This window comes from Opisthocomus hoazin, chromosome Z (assembly GCF_030867145.1).
Source record: "Opisthocomus hoazin isolate bOpiHoa1 chromosome Z, bOpiHoa1.hap1, whole genome shotgun sequence".
In the NCBI taxonomy this organism is placed as follows: domain Eukaryota; kingdom Metazoa; phylum Chordata; class Aves; order Opisthocomiformes; family Opisthocomidae; genus Opisthocomus; species Opisthocomus hoazin.
Window position 1 is genome coordinate 25,118,972 of NC_134454.1, and position 17,937 is coordinate 25,136,908.

General features: G+C 44.7%; 1 protein-coding gene across 1 annotated transcript in view; it reads left to right on the forward strand.

Moving 5' to 3' along the window:
* Window positions 1-1,017: 1,017 nt before the first annotated feature.
* The window catches only part of SH3GL2 (SH3 domain containing GRB2 like 2, endophilin A1), a 103,725-nt gene continuing 86,805 nt past the window's right edge, over window positions 1,018-17,937 (forward strand). The window contains exon 1 of the mRNA XM_075411594.1: window positions 1,018-1,177. Coding sequence (XP_075267709.1) covers window positions 1,133-1,177 — 45 coding nt within the window. The 5' untranslated portion in view covers window positions 1,018-1,132. The remainder of the gene's footprint in view (window positions 1,178-17,937) is intronic.

Consider the following 17,937-nt stretch of genomic DNA (forward strand, 5'->3'; position numbering starts at 1 on the left):
CATCACAGAATGTTCAGAGTTAGAAGAGACCTCTGTGGGTCATCTAGTCCAACCCTCCTGCCGAAGCAGGGTCACCTACAGCAGTCTGCACAGGACCTTGTCCAGGTGGGTCTTGGATATCTCCAGAGAAGGAGACTCCACCACCTCCCTGGGCAGCCTGTTCCAGTGCTCCATCACCCTCAGAGGGAAGAAGTTCTTCCTCATGTTTAGACGGAACTTCTTGTGCTTCAGTTTGTGCCCGTTGCCCCTTGTCCTGTCGCTGGGCACCACTGAAAAGAGTCTGGCCCCATCCTCCTGACACCCACCCTTCAGATATTTATAAGCATTTATAAGGTCCCCTCTCAGCCTCCTCTTCTTCAGGCTGAACAAGCCCAGCTCCCTCAGCCTTTCCTCGTAGGAGAGATGCTCCAGTCCCCTCACCATCCTCGTAGCCCTCCGCTGGACTCTCTCCAGTAGGTCCTCACCTTTCTTGAACTGGGGAGCCCAGAACTGGACGCAGCACTCCAGATGGGGCCTCACCAGAGCAGAGCAGAGGGGGAGGAGAACCTCCCTTTACCTTCAAGCCGACAGCCATACCGGCAGGTTAGAACGGGCAGGCTTTTCTACCCGTCACTGACGCTGTGATGGGAGAAGAAAGCAGCACGTTGTCGAGGGACCCCGATCAGCCAGGGCTCGGCCGCCACCGGCGCTCCGCGGCACGCCAGGCCCGAACCACCCGCTACGGTCACGAGCGTTTCCTCGGGTCTCCGGGCCACGCTGACCTCCCCTCCGCTACCGCCTTCCCACTGTCCCTCAGCACCGCTCCGCCGGCCCCTTCCCCTCAGAGAGCCGTCCCGCGGCGGCAGCCGCAGCGCTCCCCTCCGGGGCTGGTACCGGGGGCGGGAGGGGGGGACGGGGGGACGGGGTGGGGGGGGGCGAGGGGCGGCCCCGCGCGCCCGGTGCGAGGCGGCGCGTCCCGCCCTGACGTCACGGCGCCCCCGCACCGCCGCCGTCTGACAGCCTCGGCCGGGCGCGCGGGGGCGGGCGGGCAGGCGGCGGGACCGGGCTGCGCGGCGGCGGGAAACGGCGCATCGCTCCGCGGCTCCCCTCGGCTCGGCTCGGCTCTCAGCTCCGCCCTCGGCTCCACTCGGCCATGTCTGTGGCCGGTCTCAAGAAGCAGTTCCACAAAGCCACGCAGGTACACCGCCCCCCCCCCCCCTTCTCCCCCGGTGCGGCGAGGGGTGTGCGTGGGGGCCCGCGCGGGGGTGCTCGGCGGTGCGCTCGGCTGCGCGGTGCCGCGCCGTGTCCGGCCGTGAGTGGGGCGCGGGCGTGCGTTGTGCCTGAGCGTGCACGGGTTTCCCCGCGTGTGCGGGGTGGAGCGGGTTTGCGCGGGTGCTGTGCGCGGGCGCGCGGGCCGAGTGCGCGCGGGTGGCCGTGGTGCGCGGGGGTGCGCGGTGCGCCAGCGGCCCGCGGGCGTGCGTGAAGGTGCGGGAGTGTGCGTGGCATGCGGATTCCCCTGGGTGACTTCGCCCGACTTTGTAACTAAGCGAGACTAAAAATGACCTTTTTTGGGTGGTTTTTTTTTTGGTTTTGTGTTTTGTTTTTTGTTTCTTGTTTGTTTTCTGTCCGCGGAGCGCGGCTGCGACCTGCGCAGCGGGGCCTGGTGGCGTTGCTGTGAGCGCGGTGCCGTGCTGCAGGGAGGTCAGGGTGGGTGTTTCGCCGGGCTTCGAGCTGTGCGGTGGCGCAGGATCTGCCTGCCGCGGTCCGTGGGGGCTCGGGTTTCCGAGTCGGGCTCTGACGCAGCGTGCTGTGGGGACAAGGCTGAAACGGTTTGCTGGAAGTCGGGGGAGTTTATTTGGGTGTAGAGGTTTGAGACCCAGATCGGTGCAGTGTGCCTTTTTGTTTACTTGTTTGCAACTAAACGCAAAATCCCTGGTCGTTTCCTACTCATCGTTGGTGCAGGCGTCTTCAGGCGACGGTCTTGGTCGCTGTAGTAGTTGCAGTCTGTAGGTGCAGGCACGCAAGGTGCAGCAGCCGTTACGCTTTTCAGCACCAGCGTTTTTCCCTTTCTTTCTCATCCATCTCATCTCTTTCATCTCATCTCTCGTGGCACCGTGGGGAAGCGTCCCTGAAAGAACGATCCCTGATACAAGAACCTGTCCAAATTCTCGATGCCTTGTGGTCGCACCAGTACCCGGTGTGACTGTGAATGCAGTGGGATGTGTCACGTCCTGCGTGGGCCCGTGCAGGCATCGAATGACATTGTATCTCACCTTTCCCACCACACTGTGCCGCGTCATTGGTGAAACAGGCTTCATGGAAACCCGCGGTGCTCACAACAGATGTGGTGAGGAGCTGTTAGGGGTGCCTGAGCCCACCCTGCGGTGCCCATCTGCTGCTGCTGCTTTGTTATTTCTCCCCCTGCTACCTACAGTGCTATCAGAAGTCCAGGAATCGTCATAGTTGCACTGAGGTCTGGTACCGAAAATAAGACTTACAGTGTCTGTGTCATCCATGTTTAAGAAGCAGGCAAGCCAAAGTTCACTTTTTAGTAGCAGAAGTCTCAGTTCTCCTTTACTGTGAGTTAGTAAGTGTGCCTCCGCAGCAGCAGAGGCAAGCATCTTTTCTGGAGGGAGCGTGGTGCGAAAGGTCTGTGCGTGCTGTTCTGTCCTTCAGATGACACTCTCACACTGATCGTCAGCAATACTGTCATTCAGAAGGAAGGAAGAGTTTTAGCTGGCTGGAAGCAAAACATTAAGTTTCTGATGCAAGAGTTAGCAGCCTGACATCAGATGACCCAGGGATTTTTGGGCCCAGCCTTGACTTTCGTGGATTGTTTATATGCAGGCCACGAAGACACACTCATGTATGAGAATGACGCACAAGTAGGTTGCAGGACTGATCTTGTTTTCAGTATGAGCGAGAAATCCAGGACTTAGTTGTGCTGACCTTACTCCAGGGAGTAATCCTTTTGGCTAGGGATTAATCCCCAGGTGAAACATGGATTGACGTTGCTGGTATGAATGAAGCTTCCCAGATAGGACGAAACAAATTGGAAGTTTTAAAAATTGTGAATTATTCCTTTTGTTCTTATTCATGTAAGAACTTGTGTATGATGTGCTGTCATAAGAGTCCTAAATTATACCAAAAACAGTTTCAAGTTATTTCTCGGGTTGCTGTGTCGTTTAACCCAGTTTAGCATTGTGAAGTCTTCAAGTCTCTGGTTTAGTTTCTTTCTGTCCTTAATGCTGTTATTCTTTTTGTAACATTAGTACCCCTTGTACACATGGAGCTTGTGATTATGAGCATTCAATATTATTAATCCAAAATATAGTTCCAGTTAGAAGTATAAAGATGTGTGGCACAATTGAAACGTTTTATAAACAAGTTTTGCTTTCATCCAGAAGAATTCTACTTTCCATAGCACAGCTTAAAATTATGTGACTTCTGTGTCTGTATTGTTTTATACAATGCAAGCATTTTGTTTTCATTCATCATTCTTTGACTTGTAAAATGTCAAACTGACCTGCGTGAAATACTGCCATTCTGTTTTTTACTAGAAGCCAAGCTGAAGAACTTAACGCCTGTCAAATTCTGTGCACCAACTGCAGCAGCAGTAGGAAACTTTGCTCCATCTGAAATGAATGGAATGTTCACCCTTTTGCCTTTCAGAAAAATTTTAATGGTTGTACCTCTGTACAGCATCATAAAGTTTAGAAGAAATATTCCTGAGTTTGTAAAAGGAGGATGAGTCTGGAAGTCGTAACGTCCATGCATAATTACAAGATGTTAGATTGACAAGCATGGAGCAGGTTAAATTATTCATTTACTGCTGTTACCCACAGAGCACCCATGGAAGAGCAGCAACCCCATTTTAATGTTAACTGTGCTGCTGCAAATCTGTCAGACATCCCGGAGCTAAGAAGATTGCTCCAAAGAGTGTTTGTCCGGAAACAGACACCTAAATGCTGTGCCACCTAATGGTCCCTATTCATTTAGGCATGCAGACTCCTCTGCCATTAGAGCTGTGTCAGTGTGGCTGAAAGACTGTTGCTGCCTACAGGTTTGTGCACAGTTTTAAAACCACCAGAATCATTTTGGGTGATACAGATTGGGCAGTCTGAGGCATTTGAACAGAGTTGTTTTAAAATAGCATGAGCTTTGTTTCCACATGGCTGCATTCATTGCATAATAAGGCTCTTGTGAGGCACAGTCAAAACTAAGGCTTCAGAAAGTAATAATTTCACAGGGAAAGAAATGAACAAAAATGCTGGGAATGGCCACATCCGAGATTCCCCTGGGAAACACTGAAGAAGTGTGACTGACATTTAAAAAGCAGTCCAAATGTGGTGATTTGAACCAAAATGCCTGTACGGTGATTGATTTTTCTACCACTGTATTCTGCTTTTGTGATACAACATGATTTAATTTGTCTTAACACCAAGACAGAAGTCACCAGTTTATACAGTTTTGCAGAGGAACAGGTTTATTACTGCTTTCAGTAATAAACTACTTTCACTGCATTCATAGTTGTCAGCAGCTTGTGACGTGCCCTGACTTTCAGGTGGAGGGTACCGTGCTTCCCACTTTGACAAAGCAGCGTGTGAAGTGCACAGTAAGAGGTTGACTCTAGTGTGTAATAAGAACTGAATGAGACTCCTGCCTTGCTATGCTATTCTCCCTGTAGCACAAAATCCCATGGGCTTTGACGGGTTTCTGCATTGGTTCAAATCTGTCTGCATAGGTTCATTTGCAAAAAGGCACATTAGGCAGAGTTTGAAAACATTGGTAATCTGTTTTGAAAGTGTCCTGGAAGAGTGTCCGCTTATTAGCATGAATCCAGGAAACCTTCTGAGTGTGTGCATCATCATGAACTTGTGAGCAGTTCCACTGAAATCAGTGGGAATGTGAATATGATAGAAATTAATCTCCTTGTTAAATGGTTTTTATACTGTGGTTCATCTAGCTGAGTGTTTTTGAAATTCCTGGTTCAGAAGTGTGCAAATAGTTTCCACTGGGATGGGTGAAGCAATCCTCCTTTATACACAAGGTGTTTCCTACGCTTGCTAAACTCTCAAGCTGCAACTGAACAATTGCTACCATTCCTTTCATACCAATCGAAAATGTGGACAGTGACGTGTTGATGTCAGTGTTTTCCTAATTCCTTATCGAGCCCTATATTCATAATATGTTCCTGGCTGTCCCACAGTGTTGAGTGGGACCGGTGCTTGCTTGCCACTTAGGTTTTTCCCATGAAAGGACCTCACCTGTCTTTTCCAGCTGACTGTAACTGACACTGGACTTGCACTGGCTCTGCCTGCCTCCTTCCATGTTTCCTCTCAGCCTTGCCCACCAAATTATGGTCAGTTCCCATGTGTGTGGAGGTATGTGTGTGAGTGGGTCTGGGAAGCTGGGCGATGCGGTATTTTTCCTAGTGTGGCTGCTGCACTGTGTGTTGCTTATGTTGGGCTTAACGAGCGGCCTCCTCTTTTGGCGTGGAAACTTGTGAGCAGGTGGACGAAAGAGGACAGAGAGCCATTTGCGAGGTGGTGTGGCTCTGAGGGTAGTGCCCAAACTAGCTGTCAGCAGCCTCTCTTCAAGAGCTGTGTACCACTGGCAGTCTGTGGTTTCTCTCAGTGCGGAGTGATGCATCTTGAGATCAAGGAAAGGGAGCAAATTTTTGATCTGGGGATAAAGACTATTTTTAGAAAAAGTATTTACTTAACTGTGGAGGGGATTATTTCCACAGCAGGTAGGGAATTTCCTTCTGTTTGTGCACTCTGGTTTAATTGCCAGATACATTATTCACATTTGGCATCGTTCCCATGTGTTCTTTTATTGATATTACATAATTGAAAGCGTGAAAAAATTGACCTTAATCTAAATTGCCCTTTAGTTGGATACTGTGTAACCCTTCTGTGTTGTTCATGGCTTAAACTGTCTACCCCAGTTTCTAACCCTGGATCTAAACCTAATTGAAAGAATTGTGTACAAAAAAGATAATGGCTTGGTTTTTTCGGGAGGATTTCTCAAGCATGTGTCGCTGCAGTATCTCTCCCCCTTGCACTTTCCATTTTTATGTATGTACATATGTGTATGTGAAGCTGGAGCACTGACTGACACCCATCTGCGATTTTTCTTCCAGTGATGTGTGGAGTCAGAATTTCTGTGGGTGCTATGCTCAGAACACAGCCTGCCTCAGATTTTTGTTTTGTATCTTGACTTTCATCTTCACTGGAAGTATTACACAGCAAGGAAGAACTGGCTGCTCTTGGTCATTCATGCAGAAGTGTCTTTAAGATTTAAATCGTGACTCGCATACTGATTGGTAGCATGCTTCATGAAAGTGCTGAAGCAGCGTAAACAGGTTTAGCTGAAGCAGATTTTACAGAGGTTAGTGTGCAGAAGATTATGCGGTTTTATGTAGCTGTCAAGTGCAGATGTAAGGGAGGTGCTAGTTTGGTATTGTACGTTTGTTGTGGAGGATGGAAGGTCGAGGAGCTTGAACGCTGACTATCACAACCTAGTAGTGTGCCAGTGGAGTCTTTGACTTTTAAAAGCTCAACAGGAGGAAAGGGGTTGAAAATCTGCTTTGCAGGCCACGAGGAACTGTTGTCACTCTGTGAGTACATCTGAAGAGAAATTGTGAACGTCCAGCTTTTGGTGGGAAGTGCCCTGATGAAGGAGGACCACGGTCCTCTTAGTGAAAGTCTGTGGTACCCTCAGGGGCAGCTGAAGCATCCTTCTAGCAACGTTTTCTCCTGGAACTAAAAAGTCTAGCTTTGTGCTGCTTTCTGGCAACCTCTGTGACTCTAGTGCTCATTTTCATTTCCCTTAGTGGTCCCTGATGGACAATGGTGGTGCTGATCCTCTGTTAAATATGTGGAGGTATGTAGACAAAACTGAGCTACAGCATGGTATTATTGTGACAGTCTTTGCCGTGGCAGAATTACTTAGCCTTCAGTTCTTATCTAATCCTGCACTTAGTCTGGCAGACGAAATAGTGGCTTTTTTTAAACCTGAAGTTATTAGCACATGTCACAGGAATCTGTCCAACCTGTCATAGAAGTGATAGCAATTAAAATTACTTTTTTTTTCTTTTGAAGCAGAGAAAAACCATAGAAATTCATGTCTGCTATGCTAAGGTTTTTCACAAGCTTTCACTTTATTGAGTCTTTACAGACCTTGATGGGAGAAAATAAAAAATAAGAAGTGGCTGTTTGAAGTTCAGCATAATTTCAGTTTCTCTGTGGATGGAAACCACTGGGGCAGTCCTGAACAGAATGATTCATGGACATGTAGTTATAGTCGATGTAATACTGACGGTGTTCTTCTGCCCATGATGGATGCCGTATCTATGTGACTAAATAGTGTTGTAAAAAAGATTTCGTATTTTGTAGACTGAAATTGGGCTGAAATAGTCGTTGCAGCACATGGGTCACACCGAGCGGCATGCTCTCACCTCCTTTCCTCATCACCATTCCCACACCAAAGAAGGGATGTTGTTTGATCCCAGCAAAGATGCTGCTGAGGCAGCAGCAGTGTAACCTTGCTAGTGGCAGCCTGTAAGGGTGTCTTGGTGTCATGCCAGAGGACATCCTGAAAGAACATGAAATTCAGCCACTGGTTCAGCTAACCAGGGAAGGTCTGGTGAAGTGAATCCACATCCATTTCAAAATAGAGAGGTGCTACTAGCTGGGTTCATTGTCAGCAAAACAGCAGGTATCGTATTGGTGTGATTTCCATTGGCTGTGTTTTGGTCGTATGTCTCTTGGGTTTGTTACCACTTTGTCAGCTGGGGAAACTATACTGAATTCTTTGTAAGCAGAAGTTCTAAAACAGAGAAAAGTGTTGGCTTTCCCCCACCTTTTTTCCCCCTACTCTGATGGCCGATAAGCACTTTATGCTGTTAAAATGTTTACATCCTCCTCTGCCTTCTTCACTTTTTGTGGATCATAGTTTGATTTTTTAATCATTTGTGTTTATTTATTTATCTATCTATTGTTATTTTTTGGTTGCCTAATTTCCAGTGCTTACTGGCTGCAAAAGGTCTTTAAATGTAAAAACAATTTATCTAAACCTTTTGAAATAGGGCTTGCTGTTCACCTTTGTGTTAAGAGATTTGATTAATGGTGTTCAGTAAAACTGAGGACACAATTTATTTTCCATTTCAAAGTATCCTTGAGCACTGGACATCACTTCTGTTCTGTGTGGGGAAGAGTGCCACCACAACAAAATAGGGTGATAACAGAACATGTTCCAAAAGAGATAAATTTTTTTTTTCCCCTAAAAAGAAAATTCTCCTAAAAATTATTCTCATTTTAATGTTTTATGACTTTCAGTAGACTAATAGGACTTGCTCTTTTGAGCACCACTAGCAGGTTAGGTATTTTTGCTGAGTTCTTTTCCAGCCTGTATACTTTTCAGCCTTCAAGATACGTGCCAAAAATTCCTTTTCATGCAAAATCAATCTAGTTGTAGCAAACCAGTTAATAATTCATAAGGTATAAATGTCAAAAATTGTGTTTGTCTTTCCAGATGAGTCAGAGCTTGTCTGTCTTGGAAAGTTATGGCATCATAATCTCAGGACTGAATTTGAAGTGCTGCAATTTTACAAATAGAACCCTACAATGGATGGATTTCTTTCTGCCAGTAGAAGAACAGATTTTCAACTTAATGGATTTTTTTTGGAAAGGGATCTGAGGACAGCAGACTAAGCCCCATCCTTCCGTTGGAATGAGAGTGTTTGTGTAGACCTGGCCAAGATATTAGAGATGATCAGTTAGTGTATTTTTCTCAACTAATTTACCAGCTGAATTTGTGTTTCTCTAGGAATGCTGTCTTTGGCATCGAAACAGCATTAGTTAAACCTGAGTCTTGCTCTAGTTGAAGTTAAAGGAGATGTCGGTACTTGGGAGCAGGTCCTGACTGTTTTCTGGTCGTTGCTTCATCCCACTTCTTGCATTGGTCAGGAACAGATGGAGTTTGATTTTACTTTCTGCTGTTATGAAAGGAAATAAGACGTTTTAAAACAGAGCTGAAGCACAAGGAAGGTTCAACAATATGCAAATATTTTTAGGAACCAAAATGTTTAACTGTGGAAATGTGCCTTGATGTGCAGAATAACCACATGTGTACATGGTTTACCAGTTAGCCTCCATCGTGCAAGGATCCTTCCACTAGCATTATCAAATAGAAGTTTGTCTCTCAGGAAAGATGGCTGGGTCTTGTGGTGCCTCTATTATTTGTGGTCCACATTTGTTTTTTAAAACATGACCATATTGCTTTGAGGCTGGCAGGGAAATCTGCTTCGTTTTCCACAAAAGTGCTGAAAAACATTTTGCCATATATGAGGCAAACCCACCACTGTCAGAAGTGGATTTGACTGTTGCAGGCAGTAGGCATAATATGCCATACATCTGGCCTGTCTTAAGTGTAGACAGGTAAAATGTGAGTTTGTGGAGGAGACGAAGACTTTATTGCTGTGTAACTTTTTTGTGCAGAAAAATACATTTTTCTCTGTCAGTTTTTCCTGGTTTATTTCACCTACATAAACTGGTACAAAAAATGCACCTGACAGCAGAAGGTAAGCTTTGCATGGTAGGAATGGGATTCTCTTACTAAAGTAAAGAGCTGCAAATACCTGATATCAAAAGATCCATAACTTCTTTTCTTTGTTTTGCTATGTTGTGGTTCAAAATAATTTAAGTCAGAGTGATTTGGGACCTGTGGTTTTCACAGATGCCATGTCCCTCCTGAGAGGTCTGGACTGGCACAGTTCAGAACCTCTGCATTTTGATAGGCGAAAAACCTGTAACGCTTGAATCAGGCTGTAGAGCTTTTGGTGTTCTTTGGAGGGCATTCTGGTTTTCATTTAACTATAAAGATGGGTGGGAGTAAGATAAAGTTGAATGAGGATGAAAGAGTGGGGAAGTCCTCGACAGGCATCTGTGAAAACTGAGCAGAGGCAAATTCTGTGCTGTAGTATGTGTGGATAACTCTGACTAGAAGCGGAAGGAATGGCAGGCGTCGGTGAATGAAGCCAGCACTTGCTATTTCCCGCTTCATTAGCCTACTGCGTTCAGTTCCTGCGCTGGACACTGTGATACTGTGTGTTGTTCCAGCCCAGGAAGAAAGATGACCAGTGTTCCCAAGACACACGCAGCCTAAATAACACCAATGGGTTAAAGAGGTCAGCGTGGGTTTAATGGCATCCATCAGCTTACGTGGAATCAAATGTGACTAAGGAGGGGAAAAGCCAACGTCATTTCTAAGATGATGACCCCATCTGTTGCAGATTTCCTGCCTCAAGGGGAGAAAGAGCAAGAAAAATGAAACATGCCTCTGCTGCTCTGATTTAGGGATAGTCTTTTAACAAAAACTACTGCACAGTCACTGGAAAATAAGCTCTCCATGACTCAGGTGCTCGTTCCTTCCCCTGCAGAGAGTTTACTGTCCTGAGCAGGCTGGCAGAGTCTTGGTTTTGCATGTGAAGAGGTTCCCCAGCACTGACTGATGAAGTTTCTGCTAGTTTTTCATCAGCAGAGTGCCTGCTTCAAACCGTTGATTCATTCACGCAGTTCAGTGATGTTCAAAACTCCTGCGCAGAAGCTGAGCTCTGTGTTGGTGTATTCCTCGGGCCCACTGCAGTGCCGTGATGTCTGAGGTGCTGTCAGTGACTGAAAGTACCAGGCTAGGTTGCAAAGGCAAAATGCAGTAACAGGTTTACTCACTATATGGATGTATGGCTTTTCATGATTAAAGGCAAGATTGTCCGAGCTTGTCTTGCTTCTCCACAACCCTGATGTGGGGGGAAGACTCTGTTACTTTAATGTGAGAAAGCATTGGTGTAGACTCTAAGAATATCAGTATATCTTTAGAAAAGGAGCTGTCCTGCTGCTCTGTGCTGCTCAGTGCTTAGCACAAGTGACTAAATTATATATCCTCCTTCCCCATATCACTGTTAACCTGTGGACATATGTGTGTTTGTGGTGCTTAAGGTCTAGAAAGCCTCAGCTCCGGGAGCTGGGATTTTAGCTGTTGTGTTTCTTGATGCACATCCCAGATGTACTGGCCAAGAAAGCACCCCAGCATGCTTGGGTTGAGTTTCTGACTGGGGCCTACTGGTACCACTGCAGAACCCATTTTAATAACAATCTCTTCGTGAGATAAAAACAAATTGGAATGGGGATGATAGACTTAAATTTTAAAGTATCTGCCAAACTATAGGAGAAAATTTAGTGATGTCCAAGGGTTGGCCTTCTCTCATTTCTGTTGTTGTAATTTTGGCTGCGGTAGGGTAGTTGCTAATTTACTCCTCTCATCCTGAAAACAAGACAACTTCCCAAATCATACATTAAAATCGGCTGTATGCGATTTCTAGCAACTTCTGTGAGAAACAGGCAGTCTTCCTGAGGAGATTTGGAAGGTTCTCTAGAGACATGCAGACATGGTGCTGTTATATCTTGTTTACTTGCATTCCATGAAGGACGTTTTCTCTCTCTTCTTGCACAGCACATTGGAGCAAGAGAGATTTGAAAATTTAATGAAGCTGCAAAAAACCAGACTATTCTAGTTCCATATTTTTCTCATTTATATTTGCAGATTAGCTGACTTGTATCCAGGGAAACTTCTTCATCTACAAGAACTTAAACAGGTTCACTGCCGTAGACTTTTTTCCCCTGATTTCCTCCAGATATTTCTTTCAAATCTTAGTAAAATGTTACTACTGAGAGTTGTATTGCCTTTAAATGCTATATTCATTTTCTTGCAATAAAATTAAATTTGGGAAGGTAAATTAATCAGCTGGAGGAGAAACCATGCGTATCAAACAAGCTTTTTGTTAAAGAATGAAGACCAAATCAGGAGTATGAGTAACCCTGTGGACGGCTGAGCCAGAGGTGAAACCTGCTTGAATCTTTGGGCTTTTGAAAGCATGTGAAGAGGCAGGTAGCAGAGACCCAACAAGAGGGAAGAGTGGGACCAGGTGTTGACTTTGCATGCTGTGTTTGGGAATTTTGTTAGTGCTATATTGAGGACTTAGCAAAAGAGCATAGGAGGAAAATTATGACTCTTTTATTGTTTTTTCTACTCTCTAATACAACTGCATGCAAGTAGTCATGGTAGGACAGCACACTGTGGCTGTATCACTGCCAGAAGTCAGCAGTTGGTTGGGGTGTCCGTTTTCTGACTTAAAGTCTCCATTGTTGCTCTGGAGAGTGACTGGGTTTGTGGCTATAGATTTAAGATGCGCAGTGTTGAAACTTGGCGGTATGAATAAACATGGATGAGCCAACTTGCTCATTAGTATTCCCAGGTGAGAGCTGAGAGTACTCTGAATTATTGTTGCCCCATTTTCACTCGCATGGGCTTGCCTTGAAGGTTACCTTCTGTACATTGAATAAGGAAGTAATAGCCATTTCTGGCTGCCCTATGCTAAGCTATGGGGAAGCCTGGAAGGAAAGATAGAGGAACTCAGTCCTATCCTATCACAGATAAGTCTACCTTCCTGACAGAAAAGCTCAGGGATGAGTGGGGGGATAGGGGGGAAGGAAAAAAAGAAATCCAAGCATAGTTACAGCAACTTCCTTTCCTGCCACAACCCTCCCCAGTCTGTACCAAGGGGGAAGACTGCACCGCACTCTTCTGCAACTATTTCTCTTCCCACATCTCTGCTGCAAAGTGACCAGGAGGGAGGAAAAAGCAACGTTTGCCTCTTTTTCTGTGCCTTCCTTTGACGTCTGAGGAATTTCTGGCAGGGTTTGTGAGCCTAGTTTCCTCTGCACCATCTCAATGTCACCAAGGAATTGGGACTTAAGCAGTTAATTCATTATGACTATGATTGTGACTTCTTGGTTCTACTGAAATAGTGTGCTTGGTTTGCTGACTGGGAAGGATGGGGTTTGTTCTGATACCTTACTTATTCTTAAACAACAAGGGGGATGTCGTTAACAACTGCTCTAAATTATAAAACAGCGTAGTATGGCTCTTAATTCTTAAGTATAATATTTAAAAGGTAGATAAATCAGTTCACAGAAGCAGAAAGTGTTCGTGTAATATCAAAGGTCTCACAAGCAAACAATGCGTAATCAAGACTAAAAAATTTTCCCAGAATCTTGTCCCCTACTGAGACTTGTTGCAAATGAGCAATGGAGGTGACCTGTTTGTTGATGGGAGACATTCACTAATATATGTGCTATATACCTTTACTCAGCACCAAGAAGGCATTCTGCAGACTGAATTCTGCTGATTTGGAGTATTTTGCTTATTTATTTTATTTTAAGTGTTCAGAGGTCATTTTTAATAAACTTTTTTTTTTTTGATCAAGTGTTTTTGCAGCGTCTAATCCCAAACATTGAGAAAACATTACAGAATCAAGATGTTTTAAAAATTAATAATGCTCTTTCCTTTTTCTGCTTTTCTGAATTGTCTTTATTTCAGGGTTGAAATTTTGATTTCTTTTACAGGTAAAAAACTAATGTTTTTTATAACCATACAATTATAAGAGTTAAGAGATTTGAGGGGAAAACAACACAGAGCAGGAGACAGATGACAGCCATTGCGAAGACCTGGCAGTAATTTCTCTGAGCCATTTTGTCTCCTTACAATTTAGCTCCACTGGGAGCTGTTCCAGTTTAAAATGTGTACCAGATCTTTGACAGGTGCATGGTTGTGCCTCTCCCTCTTGCTTTCGTTCAGACTGAGTGATGGAGTGGCTGACCTGAACTTCTGACACTGTCTGTGTTGGAAAGTCATCCAGGGCAAAAGGCATGGTCCTGTAGAACAAAGCAACTGGCGCAGAGGACACAGTGTCCCCCCGGTGGCGGTTTGTGGTTTATTTGTAGTTTGATTTTGGAGTAACTCTAGTCGTGTCCTGTGCACTGAATGCCTGCTAGTGGTTCAAGCACATCAGGTGAGTTCCTGGGGAGAAATTTCTGCTTCAATGTCATTCAAAAGGAATCCAGTTCACATGCTACAAGACTGCTCTGTGATCTAAATCACAGTGAAGTAAGTGGGGATGACCATGAGATTTATTTAAAAAAATTAACTCCTGATCTGCACTGAAATGCTAATGTACCTGCAATCTGGAAAACATACTTCATAGTTGCTAAGCATTTATCTTTTCAATTTATTTGCACTGCTTAAAATACTTGCACAAGCCAAAAGTTTGTGAAAACTGCCAGAAATAATCCAAGTCCAGGAGGGCTTTTCTATGCCACGTGAGTATTTGAAGTCTTATTTTCACACAGCTGTGAAAAGCTCTATGTTCAACTGGTGGGTTGACTTGAGTTTTAAATTTAGTGAATTGCTTGGCTACTACTAACTTCCTTTGCAACCAAGGGTGTAGGTAGATATAAGAAGAAAAGTAACATCATCCACAGGGAAAAGAAATCATATAGATTTATGGACAGAGAGCACTGTATTTTAAGAAATGGTGTAATAGTAACCAGATGTGGCAGAGCAGGTTTCTTTTCCTTGAGTGCATTTTAAATATCTACGTTGTATTTTCTGAGGCACACACCTACATGGGGACTGTTACAGAGCCATGAATTACTAAGAGGCCGTTGAATCCTGAAAGGCAGTGTGCCTCACTGTGATCTGTGGTGGCCTGGGTAACACTGCTGTCTTGCCATTGAGGAGTAGCATCAGCAGCAGATCTGAGGTACTGGATGCCACGCTACAGCACTGGTTATTCACATCTCCAAAGTCTGGATCATGCAGACCCAGGAGGCTGGTGAGGAACCACTTTCATGCTCTGTTGTAGGCTCGGATATCTGATTGTGTTGGCCTAAGAAGTAAAGGATCCTTAACCACTCCTTTTCTGTGCAGCCAGGTAAAAGCTGGGCAGTAGATATTCCTAGTAACTAAGGGAACTCCACTGGCGGTGCAAGCTTTGCTCCGAATTCCTCTCCCTGTTTTGCATCACTTTTGTCTCACCAATATGCCAAAGCTGTGACAATGAAAAAACAGCTATAAACTAGTGAGGAAACTCTGTGAATTCTTGATCTCTTGGTATGCCAAGAAGGATGCCTATTGTAAATGTGGCCCTGAGGGCAAATGTCTGTTTATCGTGTTTTTTATTGCTGTTACATCTGTCTCTGTTTATTGCTGGTGGGAGCCACTGCTCTCATGCAACAAGAGCCCATTGAGTAGAGTGGAGTATGATCTTGCCTTGTGCTGGTCTTGCTGCAGAGGCGTGGTGTGTAAATTCCTGACTTGCTAAGTTGCCCAGCTGTACAGTGCTGGTGAGTAATGGTACTGCCATACCTGTCTCTTGTCAGTGATTTGAAATATGTTGTTTTAAAACTATGCTTTTCAGCCAGAGATAGACCTATTATCTCTCCATCTGAGATTTTGCCATTGATTGAGTATTCAGTGGGGCTGGAAGACCTGATGGATTTAATCTACACTCAATAGGCAAAGCTCCTTGTAGGAACTGGAACCTCTTAGGTGAGTATAGGACATCTCTGGACTCTGCATCCTTCTGAAGAGTCAAGAGCCTGATGCCTCCTGGCCTCTAGAGGCTTATTCTTTCCAGCTGCTCCTGGTCAAGCAATGCACTTTGTCAGAGCCATATGACATGAATTTTAAATACCTGCCACCCTTTATTTGCACTGCAGCTAATTTGTTGTGTGAGGTGGGAGAAAAATGGGGACATCCTGTACATTTACATTGTTTTGAAGTTGTTATTTTGAGTTTTTTTGTAGAGTTGAAGATTTAGATGAAGAGAGTTTATCTGGAGAGGTAAATTTTCAGCATTGAGAGTAAATTGATCACAATTCATCATCTTTCTAAAATTTGTACTGTCTCTGGCTACACTTTCCCAAAGTTCTCACAAAAGCTTGACAAATTGTAATAAACACTGCTTCTCATTCATAATACTTTAATCCATCAAGGAATTTGTAGTTTTGTTAATATATGTGGTGAGAACTATTCTTTCTTTAAACAGATTGGTGTACCTCCTGTTTAATCGTAGGTCTGCTCAAGGCAGGGGGGTTGAAGGCTTTTCTACAGAGACACTCAGTGAATTTGCTTTTTTGGATGGACTTTCTTAACTTGCCAGACATATAGGGGGAGCGGACTTGGCCTTGAGATGTACAAATGTGACTTTGAGGTTTAAAAACAGTGAAAAAGATCACTTTAGGGTGATCTTTTATCCATGCAAAAGCTGCATGTCAGCTAGCATGCAAAAGTGTGTTCTTGGCAAAAGAGTGGGAGATGCTTCAGAGTACCCCTAGGTGTGTCTGTCAGCTGTGGGGCTTGGAGAAACCGAGGGTAGTCAGGCTGTGGTTTACAGTGTTTGCTACAATGAAAGGAAGATATCATTCCTTGGTATGTAACCTTTTGTGCCTATCTTGCCCTGCACTATCAGGAGGACTATGACCTCTCATGGAAATGAAATTGTGGGAAGACTGGGATACTTCTGTGTCTATACTGGCCATAGTGGTTCAAGTGGTTCAAGAAGTCCTGTTGCCAGTACGTAAGAGAAGCAGTGCCAGTCTGTGCAACTTTAACCATTGTACCTACCCACAAGTATGTTGTTCCTGATCTTTGAATGGAGTTGTGGATTTCAAAAGGTTTGAAAGACCACTGATGAGAGAGCAGTTTGAACAAATTTAGTATTGTGTGTTTTGACCATGCAGTTTCTGGGAGCCTTTTCTTTTTTGATCATGAATTGTGTTACAAATTTGAAGAAGATGAAATGATTTTTAATGTCAGAACTTCTTTGTATGCATGCAACGTCTAAATATACCCTATAAATAATTTTGAGAACAGAAAAAGCTGAAATTCAGGAGAAAAAACAATCATTACTTTTTCTTCCTCAGAGCCTTGCCCAGGCTGGCCTTGAATGTTTCCAGGGATGGGGCATTGACCACATCTCTGGGCAACCTGTTCCAGTGTTTCACCACCCTCACTGTAAAAGATTTCTTCCTTATTATTAGTCTATATCTACCCTCTTTTAGTTTAAAACATTAACCCTTGTCCTATCGCAACAAGCCATGCTAAAAGTTTGTCCCTGTCTTTCTTATAAGCCTCCTTTAAGTACTGAAAGGCCACAGTAAGGTCTCCCCACAGCCTTATCTTCTGCAGGCTGAACAACCCCAGCTCTCTCAGCCTTTCCCTGTGGAGAGGTGTTCCATCCCTCTGACCATTTTTGTGGCCCTTTTCTGGCCCCACTCCAACAGGTCCATGTCTGTCATGTGCTGAGGGCTCCAGAGCTGGATGCAGGACTCGAGATGGGGTCTCACCAGAGCAGAGAGGCAGAATCACCTCCCTCGACCTGCTAGCCACACTGCTTTTGATGCAGCCCAGGATATGGCTGTCTTTCTGGGCTGTGAGTGCATATTTTCAGCTCATGTCCAGCTTTTTATCTGCCAGTACCCCCAAGTCTTTCTTGGCAGGGCTGCTCTCAATCCCTTCCTGTATTGATATCGGGGGTTGCCCCAACCCAGGTGCAGGACCCTGCACTTGGCCTTGTTGAACCTCATGAGGTTCACACGGGCCCACTTCTTGAGCTTGTCCAGGTCCCTTCTGCATGGCACTGTGATATCTTGTGTTTGGTTTAGCCTGTATTTGGCATTGATGATACTGACTCCCAGTGCTCAGCATGCATTGAAGCCTGACCGTATTGATTGGTGGGATGAAGAAACATTAATAATGCTTGAATTCGTTTTCTTTAGGTGATGGGACATTTGTATCCCTGTAATACGATGATACAATGTATAGGAGTAACTGCAAGAAATACACTATTTTACTATGTATCTCGTTATGTGTCTCTCTGTTTCTGTAGAGTCATTGTGATCTCTGCAGACTTACTTGGTGCGGGCATGTGCGTGTCAAAATTTTCAAGGCTGCATGGATCTTTGGAGTTTTCAGAAAGCCCTTTTTATTACAGAATGCATTCATGTAAAGTGGATAGATACTTCTTTTTCTTTATATCTTTCTAATTCAAGTGTC